The sequence below is a fragment of the Nylanderia fulva genome, unplaced genomic scaffold (assembly GCF_048542155.1).
Source record: "Nylanderia fulva isolate GAGA-0341 unplaced genomic scaffold, ASM4854215v1 Scaffold1111, whole genome shotgun sequence".
In the NCBI taxonomy this organism is placed as follows: domain Eukaryota; kingdom Metazoa; phylum Arthropoda; class Insecta; order Hymenoptera; family Formicidae; genus Nylanderia; species Nylanderia fulva.
The window spans coordinates 1,549-14,806 of record NW_028189315.1 but is presented as its reverse complement, the minus strand read 5'-3'; the positions used below and the strand labels follow the sequence as shown (position 1 = coordinate 14,806).

Genomic DNA, 13,258 nt, shown 5'->3' with positions numbered 1-13,258 from the left:
TTTTTGGTGATACCACCGGCATTTCGGCCGGGTCACGGCTAAGGCTTCCGGGAGGCGAAAGAGAGCGTCCGCCATTTGGTTGAGCGTACCTCGCCGGTACTGAATGTTGAAGTCGTGCTGTTGCAACTCGAACATCCAGCGGGCCAGTCGCCCGGTAGGGGCCTCGATTCGTTGCAATCATTTTAGGGCTTGGTGGTCGGTCACGACGGTGAACCTGTAGCCCTCGAGGTAATCCCGCATTCGGCGTATGCCCCACACGACGGCCAAGCATTCCAGCTCGGTGGCGCTATAATTTCGCTCTGCCGCGTTGAGGGTTCGGTTGGCGTATGAGATGACTCGTTCTCCCTCGCCGAGGTGCTGAGTCAGCACGGCCCCCAACCCGTGGGTGCTGGCGTCGGTCTGGAGTACAAATGGTTGGGTAAAATCCGGACAGGCGAGGACGGGTGCGGTGGTTAGCGCCTGTTTTAACTTCTGGAACGCGGTTTCTTCCTCCATGGCCCAGTTCCAGCGTGCCCTCTTTTTGGTGAGGCGAGTGAGAGGGGCGGCGATGGTGGAGAAGTCGGCGATAAATCGGCGGTATCATGACGCTACCCCCAGGAACTGTCGTACCCTGCGGAGGGTCGTGGGGACGGGCCAATCGGTAATGGCCCGCACCTTCTCCGGGTCTGTCCGGATTCCGTGACGATCGATCACGTGCCCGAGGTACCGGAGACTTGGTCGGCAGAAATGACATTTCTCCGGGTTGAGGCGTAGTCGGGCGTCCCGCAGGCGACGAAAAACTTCGGCCAGATGGCCCAGGTGTTCCTCGAAGGTGCGTGATGCGATGATTATGTCATCCAGGTAAACGAGGACGTGGGGTTCCAAGGCAGGTCCCAGCACGGTATCGAGTAATTGCTGGAAGGTGGCTGGGGCTGAGTGCAGTCCAAACGGCATAACACGGAACTGCATCAGCCCTCTCCCTGGCACCGTGAAGGCGGTTGCGGAGCGGCTCTCCGGCGTCAATGGTACCTGCCAATACCCGCTGCGTAAGTCCAATGTGGATAAATAGTGCCCGCCTCGCAGCTTGTCCAACGTGGCAGTAATATGAGGCAGCGGGTAGGCATCTTTCTCGGAGGCCGCGTTTAGCCGGCGGAAATCGATGCAAAACGGGTAGGTTCCGTCCTTTTTCTTGGCCAGTACTATTGGGGAGCTCCAGGCGCTGGTGGAGAGTTCAATGACCCCTTCGGCCTCCATTTTTCGGACCTCCTGGTCGATGACGGTCTGCATAGCCGGATTGCGGGGACGGTACCGCTGTTTGATGGGCGGCCCCGGCTTGAGCCGAGTTTGATGTACGGCTTTGTCAGTCGGGCCGCGGACTGCTTCGAACTTTGGGAGCTCGCTACTCAGGAAGGCTTGTAGCTTTAGCGCTTCACTGGCGGTGCCCGGCCTGATGCTGGCCGTGGCGGCCCCCTCCTTGGCCGTGGCATAGGTAATGGACTTGGGCGGTGGGCGCAACTCTACCCCTAGCTTTGCCCAGAGGTCCACGCCTATCAACACGGCGTTGTCCAGTTGCGGGAGCACGGAGAAGCGGTGTCGGTGCGATTTCCCTTGCAACTTAACCGTTGTTTCAATAGTCTCGACAATAGGGACCTGGGTCCTGTCGGCCAGGCGTATCTCTGTTGCCCTGGGGTCTGGACTCGATGATGTGCGGCTAACTCGGCGGGCTGTGTTGGCATTAAGAAATGATATCTCCGAGCCGGAATCGAGGAGGCCCCAATACTGCTGCCCGGCGATCTGGATCAGGAGATGCGGTCTTGGATTATAATTTAAGCAGAGTCGGGCTGGACGACGGCCGCGACGTCTCCGGCCCGCACCCCGTTTCCCGTCGGGGGGTGACAGTCGCGGGTAAGGACCCCGTCTTTGCCGCATTTTGAGCAGAATTTCTTCGGCGGTCTCTTACAATTTATGCGGGTATGCCCTCGTTGTTTACACCGCCAGCAACATTCCTCCCGACTATAGGTCGCGGAAGCTACAACCGGGGTGTGGCTCGGCGGTGTGTCCTTTCGCCGTTCTTGCCTGCATCGGTCGACCTCCTCGTATTCGGTGGCTCGGAAGCTGAGGTCTCCGACGCTGAGCACGTCGGTTCGACGGATGAGTAGCTGGTACTCCGGGTCCATGTTTTCATATAACTGTTCTAATTGATCCAGGGGTGAATATCCCCCGGCCCGCCTCATCATTGTCAGGACCTCGGTAGCGTACCTCTGGAAGGACTCCTTTGGGCGTTGTTGTCGTCCCTGGATTGTCCTTTTCATTTGCCGTTCGTACCCACTTGGCAAGTATTGCCGACGGATGGCTTGTCGAAAGTCGGCCCAGCTGGCTATGGTATCGCGGATGTTGCGATACCATAGCAGGGCATCTCCCCGTAGGAGTTCTGGTAGCCCCAGTAGCATCTGGGCGTCGGTGTATTCGTACCCCAGGCACAACTCTTCTGTGCGTTCGAGGAACGCCAGGGGGTCTTTGCCATCAAAATGGCACCCCCATTTCCGGATCTGATTCATGACCTTGGCTGGTTCGATGAGTGTCGGGGAGGTGGGTCCCTCATCCTTGGTTGGGCCTCCAGTGGCCATCCCGACGTGAATAGTGGGCACGGTCATACAAGTTTGGAATAACGCGGGGTTTTGCCCGACAAATCGGCGGAGGAGTCGGCGGACCTCGTCAAGAGTCCCCTGACTTTCAAGCCCGTGCCTCTCGGCCAAGGCAACGGCTTCGGATTTTGACAATCGGTTAATCCACGCGGGCATTTAAACAGGTCTAAGCGAGTCGGAATTTCTACTGGGCAGGTCCCTGTTCGGGCGCCATATCACGGTTCACCTTTCCCGACGCCGCGGATCGGCTCGCCGGTTCCAGGATTCGGGAGGAAGGGGGGAAACTAAGACTCGCTTATTCCTTAATATAAAAATAGTTGGTTTATTCAAATGAAAAGAACAACGAAAATAATGTTTGATAGAAGTGTACAGGTCACCCTATGGGTTTAGCGGATCGCTGGTATACAAAGTGAACGGTGATCGCACGGAGCGTCCGGTGGCGTGAAGCCTGAACAAAGAACTTAAGGGTCGGCAGTACACCCAGGCAAACTCCGAATTGATATTGGAGACCTCGTGCGGTGACAACGCGAAACTCCGGTTTCAGTGTTGCCAACGCCGAGAAACCAATTCTCGGGTTTTATGTAGTGGTGTATGTCTGTACACGTACATACACCACTGCATCGCTCACGCGGACGCACGTAAGAGAGACAAGGACCGATAATCATCCGTGTTCTCCTTGTTCCTCTACCGTGCCAGTATACGCGAGATGCCGCCTAAAAATGCTTTCTGGCCTTCCGTAGCAGAAAGCAGTAACGTAGCAAGACTAATAAGCACCCATTTTTGTAAATTTTATATATGCTTATGCATATATGTGGATATATTATTTATATATAAATATATATATAAAATATACTAATTTACTCTCAATTATATATGCTACTGTTATTATTTATCATTAGACAATTATAAAACAGAGGTTATAGATTTGGTCTGACTACACTGGCCTCAAATTAAAGTTGTATATATATTTATTTCAACGTTTCGACCATACGGGATGTGGTCCTTTTCAAAAATACAGATTGGAATATCAGAGAGTTACAGCATTTCGTCTTTAAGATGTAAGCGCAAATTATGATTCAGAGAGATTTAACTTGTCAAATAATAAAATATAAAATAAATTATAAAACATATACATATATAATTTGTAGTGCTATATATATATATATGTTTTATAATTGTCTGTTTTGTATATTTTCTCCTTTGGGTTTTATCGGAGCTATCGCCTAGTTCTCTCTTGTGGACTGCGTTGATAGGCAAGGATAGATAGCAGGAACTAGTCTCTTTATTCTAAGTAAGAATACGTAATTTTTATTCTTCGGATCACAAATGTTCTTCTCGGGTTTACCGGACGGCTCGTCGTACCAGACTCGCCTTCCGTGCCGCATCGCTCCTTTTTAAAGACGCGGAAACTCTCTCCTAATTCGGCGCTTCGCCCTTGTGGACGCAATAACAAACTGTCGATGTACACAATTACAGAGAGCTCTCAGGAGCGTATATCGAAGGCGCGCGGGGATCACGGAAATTTAATTTCTTCCCAAACATACCCCTCGGGTTGAATCGCCAAGGGATTCAAATGACAGTCAGGGGTAAATCCTTACACATTGAACTGCAATCATTGGAGACAACCTGCAGAATTTAGATTACGCTGAACCGTCCGGACTTACCGGCAATTTACAGAGTTTAACAATAGGTCTTACAAAAGTAGAAGACGCGGTCTTGACCTGAGCAACTCGCACCAGGCCATCCTTGTCAGGCTTACATTCGATGATTCTCGCAAGTTCCCATCTGCAGGGAGGTAAATTAGGATTTTTTATTAGAACAATATCGTTTATGCGAAATTCATCAGATCGATTCTGCCATTTAAAACGCTGCTGCAAGGTGTTCAAATAGTCAAGACTCCACAATTTCCAAAATTGCTCGTATTTCGCACGCATTAATTGCCATCGATCGAGTCGTGACTCGGAGATATGTAAGACGCTCGGACTCGGAATCGATTTAATGGCGCTACCAATTAAAAAATGCCCTGTGAGGTGTGAGCGCATTGCAAGAATTTACATCGTCATGAAGTGCGGCGATCGGGCGCGAATTCAAACATGCTTCGATGTTACATAAAAGCGTGGTGAACTCTTCGACCGTAGGTGTGCAGGAACCAAGTATACGTCGCAAATGGTGCTTAACACTCTTAACACCTGCCTCCCACATGCCCCCAAAATGAGGGGCAGAAGGCGGAATGAAATGCCATTGAACTGGCTTTGACGCGAACTTCGCCTGCAGATCTACGTCGGCTTGAGTCTGTCGGATCGCTGTAACAAGTTCGCGATCCGCGCCTTGATAAGTAGTCGCGTTGTCGGAATAAAGATCGGATGGAATGCCACGACGCGCTACGAACCGTTCGAAAGATGCGAGAAACGCAGCCGTGGAATAATCATGAACGAGCTCTAAGTGTATAGCTCGTGTAGCGAGACAAACAAATAGCGAGATGTATGTTTTGTGCGACTTACATCCGCGGCCGGAAGCGTCTCGAATTGCGAAGGGGCCGGCGTAATCAAGTCCCGTATGGCAAAATGGACGGGACGGAATTACTCTAAATGTAGGAAGGTCGGCCATAAATTGTACGCCGGTTATGGCGCGATGCCGAGTACATGTCACGCAAATGCGGATACAACCTTTTACCATGCTTCGCGCCCCCAGAATCCAATATTGTTCTCGCAACGTGCGAAGCATTAACTGTACACCGCCGTGAAGTGTATTCTTATGAATTTGATCGATAATGAGCTTAGAAAGGTAATGCTTTGGAAGTAGAATCGGAAATTTACGATCATATGAAAGGTCAGACAGTTGAAGTCGACCACCCACGCGTAGGATACCGGAGGGATCCAGGAACGGATCGAGAGAATGGATGGAGCATCGAACTGGTAACCTTGACTTGGCTTTGAAAGCGACGATTTCTTTTGAAAAGTATTCCGTTTGCATCTGTTTAATCCAGAATCTGTGCGCGGTTTTTATTTCATCGACTTGCAAAATAGAGAGACCTTGAGCAACATCTGGGACTCTCGTTCGAAACTTGAACCGAAGGACGTATGCGGTGACCCGTAGTAAGCGTGGCCACGTGGAGATATGATTGAAGGATTCAAAAAGTTCCGCTCGATTTGAATGATGCGAGTGGACTGCATTTGACGCTTTCAATTCGGAATCATCTTCGGTGCAACTTATCGTAGATTGAACTGGCCAATTATCCTCGTTAAATTTCAGCCATGCCGGGCCGTTCCACCAGGAACTGGAAGGCGTTAGCTGAGCTGGATTTATGCCGCGCGATGCGCAATCTGCGGGATTGTCTTCTGTTGGCACATGCAGCCATGTCGCCGTAGGAAGCTTCGTTTGAATAGAAGACACTCTGTTAGCTACAAATACTTTTAAATCTGATGAAGCCTTTTGCAACCATGCTAATACGATTGTCGAGTCACTCCAGCAAAACACAGGAATGTTTTGCAATTTTATCGCGTCAATAGTAAACGAAATACAGCGTGCTAGCAGCTGAGCCGCACAGAGCTCGAGTCGTGGAATCGAAATCGTTTTAATCGGAGCAACCTTGGTTTTTGATAGAAGAAGTCGAACATGACTATCGCCAGAATTCGTGACAATTTTTGAATAGACTACCGCTGCATAGGCTTTAGATGAAGCGTCGCAAAAGCCGTGTAAATGCAAGCACTGAATGTTACGCTCGAAGCCTAACCAACGAGGAACTTGCAGAGTCGTCAAGTGTAACATCTTTTCGCAAAAAGCATTCCATTCGGTTGTTATTTCCGCAGGAAGAATATCATCCCATCCGTAGGAAAATTTCCACAGTTTTTGCAGTAGAATTTTGAGAGATATCGTGATCGGAGACACCCATCCGAGGGGATCGAATATTTTCGCTATCGTCGAAAGGATTTGTCGTTTCGAAATGTTGGTAGATGGTGGACGGAATTTTATTTCAAAGGAAAAATTATCATCGCAAGGTGTCCAATGAATACCGAGTATTTTTAATTGTTCACCTTCTTGGAAAGGCTTGGAACTTGCTAGACCGTGATTCGCAGGATTTATATCTTGTAGAATTTCAAAATCGTTGCTGGCCCATTTTCTGAGATGAATGCCTGCGCTTAGTAAACAGCCGATTAGTTGGTCGCGTTTTTTAATCGTGGATGGTTTATCATCGCCTCCGGATAGGACATCGTCAACGTATATTTCATTTTGCAAAATTGCTTGAGCTAGTGGAAAACGCGAACTCTCGTGGATTGAAAGTTGTTTGAGCACGCGTTGGGCGAGATAAGGCGCGCAGGCAGTACCATAAGTAACGGTATTTAATGAATAAGTATGGACTGGCTCGTTCGGAATCGTACGCCACAATATTAATTGATATTGGCGATCGTCTGAATGAATCTGTATTTGTCGAAACATTTGCTGAATATCAGCGGAAAAAACGTATTTGTACAAACGCCATTGAAGAATAATCGCCGGAAGATCGGCTTGCAACTTTGGACCAATCATAAGATGGTCATTCAAAGAAGTGTTATTCGAGATATTTGCCGAGGCATTAAACACTACACGAAGTTTGGTTGTAGTATTGTCCTCGCGAATAACTGGATGATGAGGTAGAAACGTCGGTTGAAAGAAGCGTTGCACGTTTTCGATTTCTTGCATATGCCCGAGCTCTTCGTACTCGTTAAGAAAGTCGACGTATTGCCCTGAAATTTCCCGAGAATTGGCTAAACGTCGCTCTAGTTGCGCGAGTGAACGCGTAGCTACTGACCTTGACTCGCCGATTTTTATCGGAGGACCAGACTTGAAGGGTAAGCGGACAACATAGCGCCCTGAAGAATCGCGCATATGTGTCTCTTGAAAATGTAAGTTGCAACGAAGATTTTCCTCTGAGAGAGCGTGTGTCGTTGGAATTTCTTCCAGCTCCCAAAAACGTCGGAGTTCGAAATCGAGATTGCCAGAAGTTGCTTGGTGAACGTGAATTCCTTGGCTATTTTTTTGGTTTGAAATAGGACCCGAAATGATCCACCCGAATATCGTTTCTTGCGCAAGTGTAGCATCGTTAGAAGCTTTCATTAAGCCACCCATCATAATTGAACCGTATAATTCGGCCCCGAGAAGTACTTCGATTGCATCATTTGAGCTTGGATTTGGATCGGCTAGATTCAATTTGGAAAGAAACGGAATCTCTTGTAATTGGAAATGAGGTGGAATGTACGCTGTAATTTTTGGAACGACCAATGCTTTGGTATGAAGAATCGTATCATTTTTATTAGTCGCGCTGATAGAAATAGAGACGGCATGTTGAACGCAATTAGACGTAGTGTCACCGATGCCAGATACCTTTACGCGTGTTGAAATTAAGCAAGCTCTCAACATTTGAGCGACTCGTGACGAAACGAATGTGGCATCGGAACCTTGATCGATTAGTGCTCGCGTGTAAACATGTCGACCGTTTTCTGATCCTATACAAACACGTGCGGTAGCCAGGAGCACGGGTTTAACTCCCGCGTTCACGTGTGAATGTACGTTGGACGCGTTATCGCATTGTCCAGAGTCTGTTGTTGTCGTTAAACTTGACCTTGAATTCTCGTGTAACAAAGTATGATGTTGTCTTTTACATTTCAAGCAAGTAAAGGAACTACGACAATTCGAAACGTAATGACCTTTGGTCAAACAATTTTTGCATATATTATTTTTTTGAACAAACTCTAGTCGATGCGAAATGCTTAACGCTTGAAATTTCTCGCAATGCATTAAACGATGTGTTTCGGAACAAAGAGCGCACGTACTCGCGGTGTTTGTATGGTGAGAACGCACTATATTATTTTTTCGTGCCGCATTTGGAATCGAGCGAGCACCGGAACTCTTTTCGGATGAGTTTCCGTTGGCGGACTTCGAGTTATCTCCGTCCTTGGATACAGCCTCAAGCGAACGAATTTGTGTATCTAGAAACGCGTATAGTTTTTCCATCGTAGGATACCTCCTCTCTGAACCTAAGCTGACTTCCCAATCTTTTCTCGTCAATTTGTCTAGTTTTTGTACAAGAATGTAGACTAAAATCATATCCCATTCATCTACAGAACATTTCAAGGCACGCAGAGCATTTATCGATTCCGATGAATTGGAGCGTAATTGTTTTAACCCGTACAGATCGTTAGACGAAACATTAGAAATGGTAAATAAACGTTTGAAATATGCGTCAATAATAACGCGTTGATTTTCGTAACGATTCGTGAGTTCCTTCCATGCAACATCGAAATTACTATCGGTTAGAGAAAGATGGGAAATCAACTTAGCAGCGTCGCCAGTAACCGCGGATAATAAATATTGCAATTTCTCGACTTGCGATATGGAACGGCGATTTTTAACGAGCGCAAGAAACAAATCGCGAAACGTTAGCCACTCGGTTACATTACCGGAGAAAGAAGGCAAGTTGATCTTCGGCAATCGGATCTCGTTGATGGACGTCGTTGCGGCCGCCGTTGGTACAGGAATGGAAATTGAAGCGACGTTGAATGCCTCGAGTTTTTCTTGAAAGAAGTCGTAGGCTTGCATGTACGAGACCTCCGCCTTGTCTAGCAGCTTGCTCTTGAAGAAGGGAAGCTGTGCCGCGTCTGCGTCGGTTGCTACTGCCTCAATGATAGCGGCATTCTCCTGGCATTTATTCCAGTAATTTTGCAAGAGTTGAAATCGTCCTTTAGTGATGGCATGAGTTTGATTATCAACTCCAAGCTTTTGGAAATTCGTTATTGAGTTCGTTAAATAACGTAAATTCGTATCGAACGCAAATATTGCCTTGTCCATTTCGATCTATTGTCTTGCAGAGCTCGACCTTGTAAGGTAAACACGGTGTTGAAATGGAGAACGTATGTACGTGAGTCGAAATACTTCCTTGTCGTACGGAAATTTTTACTCGGAATGTAGCGCAATTGTTGAATGGCTCACTTGAAGTAGTTGCACTGCTTGCACGTGTATCTTGTTTGAATCCATCCGTTAATTTCTCGACACAGATCCGGCTCGAAGGACCATGTTTTGTATATTTTCTCCTTTGGGTTTTATCGGAGCTATCGCCTAGTTCTCTCTTGTGGACTGCGTCGATAGGCAAGGATAAATAGCAGGAACTAGTCTCTTTATTCTAAGTAAGAATACGTAATTTTTATTCTTCGGATCACAAATGTTCTTCTCGGGTTTACCGGACGGCTCGTCGTACCAGACTCGCCTTCCGTGCCGCATCGCTCCTTTTTAAAGACGCGGAAACTCTCTCCTAATTCGGCGCTTCGCCCTTGTGGACGCAATAACAAACTGTCGATGTACACAATTACAGAGAGCTCTCAGGAGCGTATATCGAAGGCGCGCGGGGATCACGGAAATTTAATTTTTTCCCAAACATTGTCTAATGATAAATAATAACAGTAGCATAATTCAAAGTAAATTAGTCTACAATGTTAGACACGCGTACTTGTTAGATTTGATAATTTATTGCTTATACTTTTTCGAGAGACAAGAATAAGAGAACGAATATAAATTATTATTAGCTTGTATAGCAATCATAGATTGACGAATATGCGTTGGTTATTCTTGATTTCTTTTCTATTATTGATGTTATTGTATAATTTGCTCCATAAATACTTATAACATAAAAGAACTTATGTCGAGTAATATTGATCAATGCAAAGGATGTTCAGTATTGCAACGTCTTTTCCTGTGCCGAAACGCCAAGTTCGGACAGGGGAGCATTCAATTTAAAAATTCTCCAAGTTTAATTAATAAAACGGTAAAAATCGGCATCAGAAGAGTTAATTATTCGCCCTTAGGGACGTTCATTAACTCACGATAAAGTTGGGCGCCAGGCGCGTGTGAACGCGCTACGATAATACTGTGAACGGTACTTAACGTCACTTCTCCAAAAGTCATACAGAGTCGCGGGTCTATAGGAGTGATAGGTCTATGGTTGAGAGAGAGGTATAGAGAGACATACACGTGGTGTTAGAATTTGACAGATATATATATTTGACACTTAGGATTTACAATTTGACATCGGATACATACAATCGGATAATATAATTAGGTAACAAACAGTAATAGATAAACTAGCGGTATTGAAACGAAAAATATAATATCATAAGATCGGCGAATATCGGTATTTTCGGAATTGACTTACAAAATTAGTATTAATTATACAAGGTGAAACATTCTATATAATTTTGCGACAATAATATACAAACGGAATAACAAATACAAAATCGGTAAACGTTATGATGGTCTAACTTATTTTCGCGGGCACGCGGTATAGACAGAGGTCACAATACGATACTCCGAGACACGGCACGGTATAAAAAAACAAGATAATAACTAGATGACGGAAATTTCGTGATTCTCTCGCACGACTCTCTCGCCGAGTCGAGAACAATGGAATAGTTAACAAACTCGCGGAGACGGCTACACGCAAATTCCGAAAATCTATTAATCGAGCCTATAAAAAACGTGACTCTGACTATTTCGGTAACCCGAATTTATAATAATTATTTTCGAGACGATAGACTGTCGGCGGCACTTTTCGGAGAGGGCTTGCTTCGCGGAACGCAAAGTCGGCTGGCCCCGCGATACGATACTCCGAAAAACGAAAAGAGAGAGTCCGCTCTCTCACACACAAAACTATACGAAAAATGAGAGAGTACGGTACTCACGGTAATTACGGTACACGATCAATATCTACGGTACCAACCAAGACGTATTTACGACTACTCGAGAGGCGGCTTACAGTTTCTGCCGGTGAAGTCGAGTCCTCGGGTCGCACTTTTGGAGTCCTGGAGTCACCCTCTCTAGTCTAAGGCACACCTAACAGTGGAGAGCCGGGCCTCGCGCGTCTCGATACCTTCTTTTTCGCGCCGATCTTTTGCGCATTCCCTCGATGATAGGGTCGATGGCGGGGGCCCTAAGGTCTCCCCCCCGCCTCACCCTGTAGCTGAGGTAATTCTCACGCCGGTAATGTATCGCTGGTTGAGAGGCTTTTCCTCCGGGTTTCTTCCCGCGGCATCTCTCCTTCGGGAACAATCGGGAGGCTGGCCGGGCCCTCCGTAGTCCCCCTTTAGGATTGGCCCTGTGGTTGCTTTAGCTCCCGGAGTCCTCTCGGTATCTATAACGTTTCAACGCCTAAATTCTGCGCGAGATATATCAAATTAAATTACGAATACTTGATACTTAACTGCGCGAGGTCCCGCGCTCTCTCTCTCGCCTACGCTCGCTCCATCCTCCTTTCGCGCTGCGGTATTCCGGCATCCTCCTTCTCTCTCTTGCTGCGGCACTCCGGCATACTCCCTCTCTCTCTTGCTTAACATGTCTCTCTTCCGCCGCTCTCTCGAGCCGTCCTTGTCGCTCTACCTACCGATCGTGTCGCACGCGCATCGACAGGCCGATGCTGCGTGCAACTGCGATTCTCGCAAGAAATACGGTAAAATGGAATACGAAAAAACGACGGATCGCACCCTCCCCGAAGTGAGGGGCGCTCCAGGTCTCCGCGGCCTACCCGATCGAGCTTTTCGCTCTTGTGACGACGCTCCAAAAGCGTCACGTCACAGTATGTATCACCCAGTAAATTATTAGAGTTCAAATATATCAATATCAATTTTTTAATAATATATTGGAATACAGAGAAATTATAAAAAAATATATTTCGGCAATAAAAATTTTATAAATATATTGAAAATATTTTTACTACACGCGCGCGCACACACACACACACACACACACACACCCACATACACACTATATAAATGCAAAATAATACAGAAAATAAATTTTTAATAAAAATCAACATATCAGCTATTTGTGTGTGCATATGTAGCTGCAAGCATGCAACGGATTTATTACTTGATAAATTTATTTACGGACTTATTTTGCATGTATGTAATTGTAAAAATGATTAAAATATTTTCAATATTTAAAAATTTTCAAGTTTATCGCCTTATATTTCTATAATTTTTCTATATTCTAATATATTGTAAAAAAATTAATATTGATATATTTGAACTCAAGTTTTTTACGTGATTGAATATTATTGCATTGAGCCATCATACGTTACTCGTAAGTTCTTTTACGTTATAATAGTATTTATGTAGCAGAGAGAAAGAGATAAGAGAGAGATTATACAATATAACTTCAATAATCGAAAAAAATCACGATAACGCTATTGTCATATCTATGTGTGTGCATATATATAAACTTATATATTATATATTTTATATATAAGTAAAATATTATGCAGACAATGTATACAATATAAAATGTTCAGTTTGTGCTATGCTTCAATCAATAACACTGGTCGACAAAAAATGACTTTTTTCAGGTTCGAAGATTTCCAAAGCGTATTTTTGTAGATTTTTTTCATGCCGATTAGAAATTCGGCCGCAAAAATTGCGTATCACGTCACGTTTTTTAGATATCTTGATCTAAAGATGCAAAAAAGGGCATTTTAGATACTTTTCCGTAAAATATATAGCTTTAAATTGGGATGTGATAAAAAGTGCTACGACGGCTCAAAATAAAACTTCTTGTAGTTTATGTAAAAAATATATAAAAGGTCGAACCTATAAACAGTTTATTGAAGAAACTAA

At 45.5% G+C, this 13,258-nt stretch overlaps 1 protein-coding gene across 1 annotated transcript; it reads right to left on the bottom strand.

The window, feature by feature from the left end:
* Positions 1-4,264: 4,264 nt before the first annotated feature.
* On the bottom strand, positions 4,265-9,635 carry LOC146724894 (uncharacterized). Its single transcript, XM_085488382.1, has 5 exons — positions 9,591-9,635; positions 9,062-9,377; positions 5,126-8,308; positions 4,680-5,005; positions 4,265-4,495 (listed from the first exon to the last, which is right to left on the bottom strand). Exons 1-5 carry the CDS (start codon positions 9,633-9,635, stop codon positions 4,265-4,267), a joined length of 4,101 nt encoding a protein of 1,366 aa, XP_085344508.1.
* Between the last annotated feature and the right edge of the window lie 3,623 nt (positions 9,636-13,258).

Bases quoted from the DNA above. Each gene is read 5' to 3' on its own strand.
- LOC146724894 (XM_085488382.1), bottom strand. From the start codon at position 9,635: ATGGATTCAAACAAGATACACGTGCAAGCAGTGCAACTACTTCAA. The intron at 9,378-9,590 runs GTGAGCCATTCA...AATTTCCAAAAG, and splicing joins AAGCAGTGCAACTACTTCAA to CTTGGAGTTGATAATCAAAC. The intron at 8,309-9,061 runs GTAATGTAACCG...GTTTGACCAAAG, and splicing joins CAACTTGCCTTCTTTCTCCG to GTCATTACGTTTCGAATTGT.